Below are 9736 nucleotides of genomic sequence, written 5' to 3' on the forward strand. Positions count from 1 at the left end.
ACTTTTTCGCGGATTTGAAAATGATCCTTTCGTCATTTTTCCATCCATTTTTCTAACTTCCGTCTGGGTGAGTCAGCACTTGTCCATGTAGGCGCTTACAAGTCATAGTAAAAACGATGCCGTTTTGATTTTCGACCTTAAACGTCATCCCCAACACGTGCGGCAAGAGTATTAAGCATAAAGCTGAGGATTGAAGACCGTCGTCAACTCTTGGGGAAGGATGCTTAGAATAGAAAAAAAGTTGAAAGAAGATGAAGTCGCAGGTGGAATAGAAGCCAAATTTGATCAAACCCATGCAAATAAGGTTGAGTAACGGTAATTTTTCAGATCTTGTTTCTTACTGAAATTTCTCCAAATCCGACTGTTTAGGGTTTGCAATCACCGTCACGGTCGTCCACTTCAATGTCGTCTGGGAAAGCTGATTTGGGTGTGGATGCACTGACGTGCAAATGCGGCCTTCGATCTCCATTAAGAACCTCTTGGACAACTGTAAATCCTGGGAGGCGCTTCTTTGGGTGTTCCATGTATGATGCACAGAAGGTAAGTGAACCGTACCTCAACTGTTTGATAATATGCCCAAATGAGTATCACCTATATGAATGTATGTATAACCGGACCTTTTTTTGGGTGTGCCGGGTATTATGACACTAATTGTGTTTTTTGTTGTGTTGTTTTGGTTAGAAAGTCGGGCAATGCCGTTTTTCCGTTTGGTTTGACAAAGAGACATGTCCCCGGGGAAAGGAAGTGCTGCCTCAATTACGTAATGAATTGAATTGCTTGAAGGAAGAGGTTATACAACTTAGAGCACAGAAGAGGCAGCTTACTCAAATGTTGCTATTTTTGACAGTTGTGTTTATTGCTTTTGTGGGAGTATGGTTGATGGGGTGCTTGTAATATTTTTATCTTTTTGTAACGGTAGTGTGTTTGTGAAGGAAGTATTTGTAATGGTACATTCGGCTTTGGCATTTTTGGATGGTTGATGGAGTGAATTTAACACTCCCATTTTGTGACTTTGGATCATTGTATGTATAGTACTCCCATTATGTGGATTGTGAAACAATTATGTATAATATCTTATGTGGAATGTGCAACAATTGTGTATAATATATGTTTGTCATCATCATAAATACATGCAAAATACCAACACAAGAACAATAACACAAAATATTGTTCATACCACCAACATAAATTCAAGGACCACATGCATCCCAAAACCCTAACCGTGTTCACAATACCACAATGTACATTATATATCTGTTTGTTATCATCATAAATACATGCACAATACCAACACAAGAATAATAACACAAGGATATTGTTCATACCACAAACATAAACTCAGGGACCATTTGTCCAAAAAAGCAACATTCACTAAATACAACCTCTGGAAATTTGTTCATATCACCAACATAAACTACATAAACTTATCCAAAATAGCAACATTCACTAAATACAACCTCTGGAATATCACAAAATATTGTTCATACCACCAACATAAACTCAAGGACCATTTGTCCAAAATAGCAACATTCACCTAACTACATCCACAAAATATCACAAAATATTGTGGATACCACCAACATAAACTATCCATTGTTTATCCAACATAGCAACATTCACCTAAATAACCTCCCATACACCGATTGTTCATCAAACCATTCTACCAACTGACACGAATGTTTAGATCATTACAAAAAAAAAGTCAACAACAACATGTTCATTGAGTAGCCATTGCCTTGCCCTTAAGCCTTTGAACACGGGTTTGCACAGGTTGGGATGACGTAGCTTCATTTTGAGATACCTAGAACATAGCAAAGAATAAGAACTTGAACAATACTAAATTCGGTAATTGAAGAACTTAACTATATTAAACTTACATTTGAAGAAGTTTCAGCAATCTTCCTCTTCTTTGGGTTCCATCTCTTTCGGTTAGAGTTTAGGGGTAGATGGCAACCCTTGTAGTTGTGACCCTTACCCCCACAGTTGCCGCATGTGACCACATACCCACTACGGCTTATCTTGTATGGGTTAGTGGGCTCATCGGGTGCCCTTCTCCTAGCTTTTCTTGGACGTCCAAGCTAAACTCTATCAACTGGAAGCAAAATTTCATCATAGGCAGCAACATCTGGCCACTCTTCAGGCCCTGGCATAACATGTACCTGTGGTTCATATGCCTGCATGTACTTATCCATCATGTAATAGCCATCTAAAAATTGCTTAGGCTTTTGTTTGTACATGTAAATGGCAGCACAAGCATGTGCACAAGGGATACCATTGAGTTGCCATCTCCCACATAAGCATGTACCTTGAGCCAAATTCATTATTCGACGTGCATCAAACATGTGGTCAACCTCGAACTCCAACTCATTCTGCCATCTACATATACATATACAGTTCTTTGCTTCGTCCTTGGATCTTTCTAACTTCTTCTGAATTTTGGGACATATTTTGTGAGAAGCGGCTCAGACTCCGTCTTTTTTTTGCTGGAATATTGTCATCAATTGTCTCCGGATCATTTCCAGCATCGTCAAGAGCGGCTTGTCCCTAGACTCTTTGATCCATGAATTGAATGTCTCCGCAAGGTTTTTCAGAAGCATATCACTCTTCGAATGTGTAGAAAAGGCATGTCTAGACCATGATGCAGGGTCGACATCATTAAGATACTTATAGGCACCAACATCCATACTTGCTATCACCTTCATGTGATGCTGAAATAGCAATGCATTTGATGCTCTTGCAGCTCCCCACAACTGATCCTTGAATGCTTTCCCTTTGTATCCGTTTGACTTGAAGTTTGCATGTAGATGACGCACACAAAATCGATGCTCAGCATGTGGCAACAAATGGTCTACTGCGGGACCAAGCCCCTTCACATTTGCAACAAAATATATCAATAAAGATCAGAAAAAAGACAATAAAAAAAAATAAAGCGTAAACATGACTTCCACATTACCTTCTGTCGATCAGACATAACAGTCCACCCGCGACCTTCCCCACTTCCCACATAAACATCATCAATAAGAAGTCTAAAAAACCACTCCCAAGAGGGCCTTGTCTCACCCTCTGCAACCGCATATGCAATGGGGAACATATCATCATTCCCATCCTTCCCAATGGCACACAACAACTGGCCCCTTACTTCCCCTTTAAGGTGGCAAGTATCCAAGCATACAACTGGCCTACAGCCATACTTGAAACCTTTCTTGCATGCATCTAAGCATATATACAACACCTGGAAGCAGGATCCCTCTATTTTCACATATGCACTACTGTTGGGATTCGACCTCAGTATGGCTTCACAATACTTCTTTGCATGGCGGTATTGCTCCGAATGACTACCATAGATTGCCTTAAGTGCAACCTTTTTTGCTCTCCAGCATCTGCCTATAGGAACATCAATATTGTGATCCCTTTTCACCCTTTATTGCAATGCATATGGGGTCCATGTGGGATCATCCTTGAAATCAGGCATATACTTGGTGGCAAGAAACTGCACATCAGCCCTCGTATTCTCATACTGATTCCCACATTGATGGCCTGGTCTGAATGTTTTTATCTGTATTGATTCTTTCTTTGCATCCAAAGATGCGTGAATCCTCCATTCACAACCTTCACCTTGCTCTTTACAAACTGCACTCACCCTCACCCTATCATTGAAATCAAACCCATTTTGCACAGCATACCATTTTAGTGCCTTTTTAAATACACATGTATCAGCAAACAATAGCCCCTTCTCCAACACAATTGGCACCCTCATGTCATGGTTCTCATTAAACTCTCGATACCTCCTCCTTCTTCGTTCTGTCAACTCATCATTGGAGCCATCCAAACTCATCAACTCTTCACTATCGTAGTACTCTTCACCATCTTCATGTCCAGTGCTTGCATGTGGTTCCTCACCCACAAACTTTCCCCACCAATTTTCCATGTATTCCTTGTTAACTGGAACATCACTTGTGAATAGATCGTCGTTATCATCAGTTATTTCAAAGTCACTCAACTGCAATTCTTCTTCATCAACTAAGTCTGGCACATCAGGAACACTACATTCAGCCCCCTTTTTTCCTTCTAGCAGACACTCGAGCACCTTTTCTACCAGTGGCACCACCCATTTTTTTCCTCCCACCCTTTGGTTTTTTTCTCTTTTTCTGTGAAATCCGTTCTTTCTTTTTAGAAGGCTTTGTTGTAGCATCACCATCGACATTCCCCTCAATATTTTCTGCATCAACTGCATGTCCAGCATTCCCCAAGCCGGCATCCCCCTCAGCATTCCCCAAACCAGCATCCCTCTCGGCATTCCCTAAGCCAGCATCCCCCTCGGCATTCTCTAAGCCAGCATCCCCCTCACCATTCCCCAAGCCAACATTCCCCTCATCATCACCCTCTGGCGGTGGCAAAAACAGTACTTCCCCAACAATATCTGGTTCATCAACCCTATGTTCAACATATATGTGAACACTCGTCAATCCATATACTTCTACAATGTTGAGAAAATACACTACCTGTTCATCATTTGTCAATGGCTTCCCCAATTCCTCCACATCATTTTCATCCATCTTGAACTAGTATCTTAGGTCATTCACATACCCAAGATCCCTAACAACATCGTCAATTTCCCATGCCGAAAGGAAATCAATATCGTAGTTTTTGATTTCATCCTTCAACCCCCCAACATATTGAAGGCCAGGATTGTGTTGCACTACTCCACCATGGTGAATGGTGATATCCAGTAACATATCTGCAGATAGAGTTGTGAATGAATGAGAGTCAAAGAATTTTTTGTTGTTGGAATTCTAATTGTTGAATATAAAATATGATGTTGAAAAAATATGCATGGTTTAGATGAAAAGTTTGCATGAAAGGTTTGGAGTACGTTGCCAACGTTTCAGAATAAAGTTTGTCCAACTGTTACTAACATGCAGCAACAATAAAGTGGACAAACTATGTAAGAAAAGCTTTTAAGTTGACAAACCCAGGGACCACATGTTAACTGCACGTTTAATGGTAAGAATTTAAAGAAATGGTTTGAAAACAAGAAGCTCAGGGACCACAATGTCAAACACATTACACATAGTCACTGCTTACTTTATTCTAAAACACATACTCGGGACGACGAAAAATGACCCCACTGCCCCACATGTGAACTGCTTAATTTATTCACAACTACCCTTACTGACAAACACATAGCACTAATTTATGTTTCCCACCACCCGTTTTACAAGCCATCACAACATCAACATCTGACCCACATGTTGAAAAGTTTGCAACATCCAGACAAATATCTACATTGAAGTCGACAACTCAACAATAACAAATTCCAAACTAAAAGTTATATAAAATTATATCCACATCGGTGATAACAGCATCATTTCTTAAAATCTGGACAAAATTACCCAAAACCCTAAATAGGGGAAACCCTAAAATCTAAAATTACATAAAAGTCGAGATGTTACCTTTAACACAAGGATGCCGGAGACAATGACAATGACCACGAACGGAACGGATACGAAGAGATTTTCCACAGCAACGCCAAGGACCACGGACGGAGACGACAATCACGAACTTTGTTTTTGGATGAATAGAAGTGACAAGTCCTTACGTTTTCCACTGTCTTCACTCTTTCCTCCCTCGGTATTCATGAAAATTTTCAAAATGCCGCCCATACTCTTGCCGCACGTGTTGGGGATGACATTTAAGGTCGAAAATCAAAACAGCATCGTTTTTACTATGACTTGTAAGCGCCTACATGGACAAATGCTGACTCACCCAAACGGAAGTTAGAAAAATGGATGGAAAAATGACGGAAGGATCATTTTCAAATTCGCGAAAAAAGTTAAGAACCAAATACTTACTTTCAAAAAGTGAGGGATTGAATTCAAATGGCGCTCTGACTTAGGAATTTATTAGACATTTACCATTTTTTTTAATAGCATGTGCTCGAAACATGTCTTTTCAAAAGCAATAATAAGTAAGCTTGTGCTTCTCACTTTATTAGACTGGTTTTGTGAGAATTAGATACAAACTAGTTTGTAGCTAATTTTTGTTCAACCGTAAATGAATGAAAAACACATATAGACTTATTACATATATATAGCAAAGAATAATCGCAACATGTATAAAGCAAATGTCTTAATTTTTTTTTTTTTGAACAAATCGAATCATTCTTCATAAACCATCAAAATAGTGATCCAATAATTAGGATCTAAGGACAACCTGTTCCCTAAGTACAACATCATAAATACAACTAGGAATCTCCTCCAACCACACAAGATCTAGGCAAAGATGAGAAGCCTCCTTTGCAAGGTTGTGTGCAACATAATTGAAATCTCTGGACGCATGAACAAAAAGGATAGACTGAAAAAAATCAAACTCCCTCTACAAAATTCCCAAGTCGGGAAAGATAAGGAGGGTTGGAATTTATTTCTTTGGCAACCTTTAGAGCATCCCCTTCCTTTATAAAGTCCCAAAACCCAGCTTCTCTACAAAACATAACTGCATCCAGTGCTGCAATCATCTTTGCAACATCCGGCACAAGAGAATGCTTCCTATATGAGCATTTGGCCCTCAAAACTTTTCCTACATAGTCCCGAGCCACAACTCCAATGCCAATACAACCCAAAGTTTTATTAATAGATGCATCCCAATTAATTTTAATAGGGCCAGGAAAGGGAGGTTGCCAACCTTTGGGAGAACCCACCACCTTTACTTCTGCTTCCCTAGAAGGCAAAGAAAAATTACTTGCTTGAAAAACATCAAGGCCTGCCTTAGCTTGTTGTGCCACAGTAGAGGGATTTATCCATTTTTTATCAAAAACAATCCTATTTCTTTTGAACCAAATTCTCTGAAGCAAGAAAGCCATCAACATCAAGTCTTCATTGCACAACCGGTCAGAGAAATATTTGAACAATTGCTGAAAGGATGTTGCCATGAAACTGCTCTTCTGGAAAATCCGTGGACCACACCCCCAAATGTCTTGCGCAGTTGGGCAACTCCAAAAAGCGTGGATAACGTCTTCATCTTCTATTAGACAGTAGGGACATGTTTTTGAGTCAACAACTCTTTTTGAGAATAAGTTTGACTTAGTGGGGAGAATATTTCCGTTGGCCCTACACACAAATATTTTCATTGAATTGGGAACTTTTAGAGACCAAATATCCTGCCAAAGGTCATTTCTTTTTACTGGATTGGAGCACTCACATTGGCTTTTTTTATACAGTTCCATGCAGAGGTGATAAGTGCTTCGGACTAAAAATAGCCCTGTTTTTGTGCCCTGCCAAATAAGCTGATCATTAGGAAAAATTGGACTTAAAGGAATATTTAGGACCTTTGTCGCCTCCTCCTCACTAACACTGCCCTCACTAGAGTCGAATTTCATTCCTTCCTATTAAAATCAATAAGAGCAGCAACTCTTGTCTCTCTGCACAGGGTGATAGGGAGCTGGAACACACTCATGCTGTAGGTAAGGATGACTTGGATCACTGCCTTTAGTAGAATTTATTTCCCCGCCTGTGACAAAAACTTGACCTTCCAATCGTGCAACTTCCTCCAGATTCGGTCTTTTATACTGTTGAAAGCTTGAACCCGAGATTTCCCAACAAGGCATGGCAAGCTAAGGTAAGTATCTATCCGGTTGGCCTCTGTAAGCCCAGATAAGGATAGGATTTCCTCCCTCTTTTCAGCACTAGTATTCCGGCTGAAAAAGATAGCTGTTTTTTGTATGTTGAACTTCTGTCCTGACCCTACCTCATAAGTGCCCAGAATTTTGAACAAACGTCTCCATTCAAAAGAGTTGGCCATATAAAAACTCATGCTGTCGTCTGCAAAGAAAAGATGACTGAGCCTTGGGCCTCTCATAGATGTGGGAACCTCTGTGAGCACCCCCGTATTAACTGCATGTTGAATGAAGGAACTTAATGATTCAACACAAAGCAAGAAGAGGTAGGGGAGATGGGGTCCCCATGTCTGATGCCACGGGTCGATTTTATGTTTCCCACCGGCTTCCCATTTACCACCACAGAGTAGGAAAAAGATCGAACACATACCATTACCAATCGAATCCACCTAGCATCAAATCCCAACTTGCTCATCATAGCTTCAAGGAAATTCCATTCCACCCTGTCGTTGGCTTTGCTTATGTCCAATTTTAGGCCCATATAGCCCACTTTACTCCACATCCGAGTCTGCATAGTATGCATTGTTTCCTAGGCCACCAAAATATTATATGTTATTAGTCTGTCTGGAATGAAAGCGCTTTGAGAGCTAGAAATGATAACTGGCAACACACCATTGAGTTGATTGGCCAGGACCTTAGAAATAAGAATGTACAATACACTACACAGACTAATGAGGCAGAAGTCAGTGACACAAACAGGATTGGGAACTTTTGGAATTAAGGTAATATTAGTAACATTGATCTTTCATCTAAAATGTCTTTATTAAAAAAATAAAGGTCTGCATCACACACCCCATTTTGTACTGTATCTCAACTTTGTTGAAAAAAGCAAGCGGGGAAGCCATCCAAACCGGGTGCTTTCATAGGGGCCATCTGTTGAAGAGCATCAAAAATCTCTAACCTTGTAAAATATGCAAGGAGCTTTTGATTCATCTATGCATTAACTTTCCTCTCCACAGGATTAGTGCAGGCCTCCATCTTCAGAGAGTCCCTTGCAATCAATAAATCTTGGAAGTAGTCCACAAAAGCACTTTCAATATCAACTTGAGTAACACAGGACTGGCCATCTTTATCCAAAACTTCACTGATAGCATTTTTCTTACTGCGTTGACTGGCACAGGCATGGAAGTATTTTGTATTTCAATCCCCATGCTTCAGCCAATTTTCCTTTGCTCTTTGCCTCCATTTCAATTCTTCTTGTTCCAAGAGGGAATTGAGATCTGCCTTGAGATTAGTTTCTTCTTCATTTCTAGTGTTCCCCTCACTAGATTGTAAGGCGAGTAGATCAATGGATTTGGCCTTAACCAGATCCTCCACAGAATTAACTTGTTTCCTGACCCACTGTTGAAGGGTCATTCGGCAACCCGACAGCCTCTTCCTTACATCACACCATTTGTTTGAAGACGGAGGTTTTGCTCTCCACTCCTGTCGAATGATTTTTCTAGGCTCTCTCTGAACTAACCAATCTGCTTCAAATCTAAATTGCCTCCTTTTATTCCACTTTATGGTACTACTGGTTGAATAAACAGCATGAACCGGATTATGGTCAGAACAGATTCTGGCTAAGATTGAGACCTCCACCACATCAAACAGCTCACACCACTCCTTGTTGGCTAAAGCCCGATCCAGTCTCTCCAACGTAGGATCCGCCCCCTGCCTACCATTTGTCCATGTGAATTTTGGCCCCCTGAATCCTAGCTCTTGCAATCTGCAATGCTCCAAAGCTTTTTGAAATAGCTCCATCTGGCTTCGAGCACGAGAGTGAGTCCCAGACATTTCAGATGTCGCCAAAATTTCATTGTAATCCCCAATGCACAACTAGGGGATCGGCTCTAAAGTTGAGAGATGGCGTAGAAGAGACCACCCCTTCGACCTCTTTGCTGCATCCGAATGACCATGGAATCCCATGAATTTCCAGGGAGAACCATTCACATCATCAGGATGAATAATTGCATTAATATGACGTCTGCTAAAATTTGAAATAAATTTAATAAACAAATATATCACGAACGTCAAATAATTGTCAAACAAGGAAAAATAATTGAAATGAGTTGGTGAATATAT

General features: G+C 40.3%; 4 protein-coding genes across 4 annotated transcripts; 1 reads left to right on the forward strand and 3 right to left on the reverse strand.

Moving 5' to 3' along the window:
• Nucleotides 1–402: 402 nt before the first annotated feature.
• Nucleotides 403–894, forward strand: LOC133879042 (uncharacterized). The gene is made up of 2 exons (XM_062317593.1): nt 403–540; nt 682–894. The coding sequence occupies exons 1-2, from the start codon at nt 403–405 to the stop codon at nt 892–894; spliced, it is 351 nt and encodes a 116-aa protein (XP_062173577.1).
• Nucleotides 895–1460: 566 nt separating this feature from the next.
• LOC133879341 (uncharacterized) lies at nt 1461–3716 on the reverse strand. The gene is made up of 3 exons (XM_062317864.1): nt 2954–3716; nt 1878–2867; nt 1461–1801 (listed from the first exon to the last, which is right to left on the reverse strand). The coding sequence occupies exons 1-2, from the start codon at nt 3089–3091 to the stop codon at nt 2463–2465; spliced, it is 543 nt and encodes a 180-aa protein (XP_062173848.1). The 5' UTR covers nt 3092–3716; the 3' UTR covers nt 1461–1801; nt 1878–2462.
• A 2648-nt stretch (nt 3717–6364) lies between these two features.
• Nucleotides 6365–7375, reverse strand: LOC133879043 (uncharacterized). The gene has a single exon (XM_062317594.1). It carries the CDS (start codon nt 7373–7375, stop codon nt 6365–6367), a length of 1011 nt encoding a protein of 336 aa, XP_062173578.1.
• A 119-nt stretch (nt 7376–7494) lies between these two features.
• LOC133879044 (uncharacterized) lies at nt 7495–8605 on the reverse strand. The gene is made up of 2 exons (XM_062317595.1): nt 8524–8605; nt 7495–7889 (listed from the first exon to the last, which is right to left on the reverse strand). The coding sequence occupies exons 1-2, from the start codon at nt 8603–8605 to the stop codon at nt 7495–7497; spliced, it is 477 nt and encodes a 158-aa protein (XP_062173579.1).
• Nucleotides 8606–9736: the final 1131 nt, after the last annotated feature.

Source organism: Alnus glutinosa, chromosome 10 (genome assembly GCF_958979055.1).
Source record: "Alnus glutinosa chromosome 10, dhAlnGlut1.1, whole genome shotgun sequence".
Taxonomy (NCBI): domain Eukaryota; kingdom Viridiplantae; phylum Streptophyta; class Magnoliopsida; order Fagales; family Betulaceae; genus Alnus; species Alnus glutinosa.

What these genes read in the sequence shown, in the direction of transcription:
- LOC133879341 (XM_062317864.1), bottom strand. Translation starts at nt 3,091, where the DNA reads ATGTTCCCCATTGCATATGCGGTTGCAGAGGGTGAGACAAGGCCCTCT. An exon ending in TTATGTCTGATCGACAGAAG is followed by an intron (nt 2,868 to 2,953) that starts GTAATGTGGAAG and finishes GCAAATGTGAAG; the next exon opens with GGGCTTGGTCCCGCAGTAGA.
- LOC133879042 (XM_062317593.1), top strand. Translation starts at nt 403, where the DNA reads ATGTCGTCTGGGAAAGCTGATTTGGGTGTGGATGCACTGACGTGCAAA. An exon ending in CCATGTATGATGCACAGAAG is followed by an intron (nt 541 to 681) that starts GTAAGTGAACCG and finishes TGTTTTGGTTAG; the next exon opens with AAAGTCGGGCAATGCCGTTT.
- LOC133879044 (XM_062317595.1), bottom strand. Translation starts at nt 8,605, where the DNA reads ATGAATCAAAAGCTCCTTGCATATTTTACAAGGTTAGAGATTTTTGAT. An exon ending in GGCCCCTATGAAAGCACCCG is followed by an intron (nt 7,890 to 8,523) that starts GTTTGGATGGCT and finishes TTCAACATGCAG; the next exon opens with TTAATACGGGGGTGCTCACA.
- LOC133879043 (XM_062317594.1), bottom strand. Translation starts at nt 7,375, where the DNA reads ATGAAATTCGACTCTAGTGAGGGCAGTGTTAGTGAGGAGGAGGCGACA.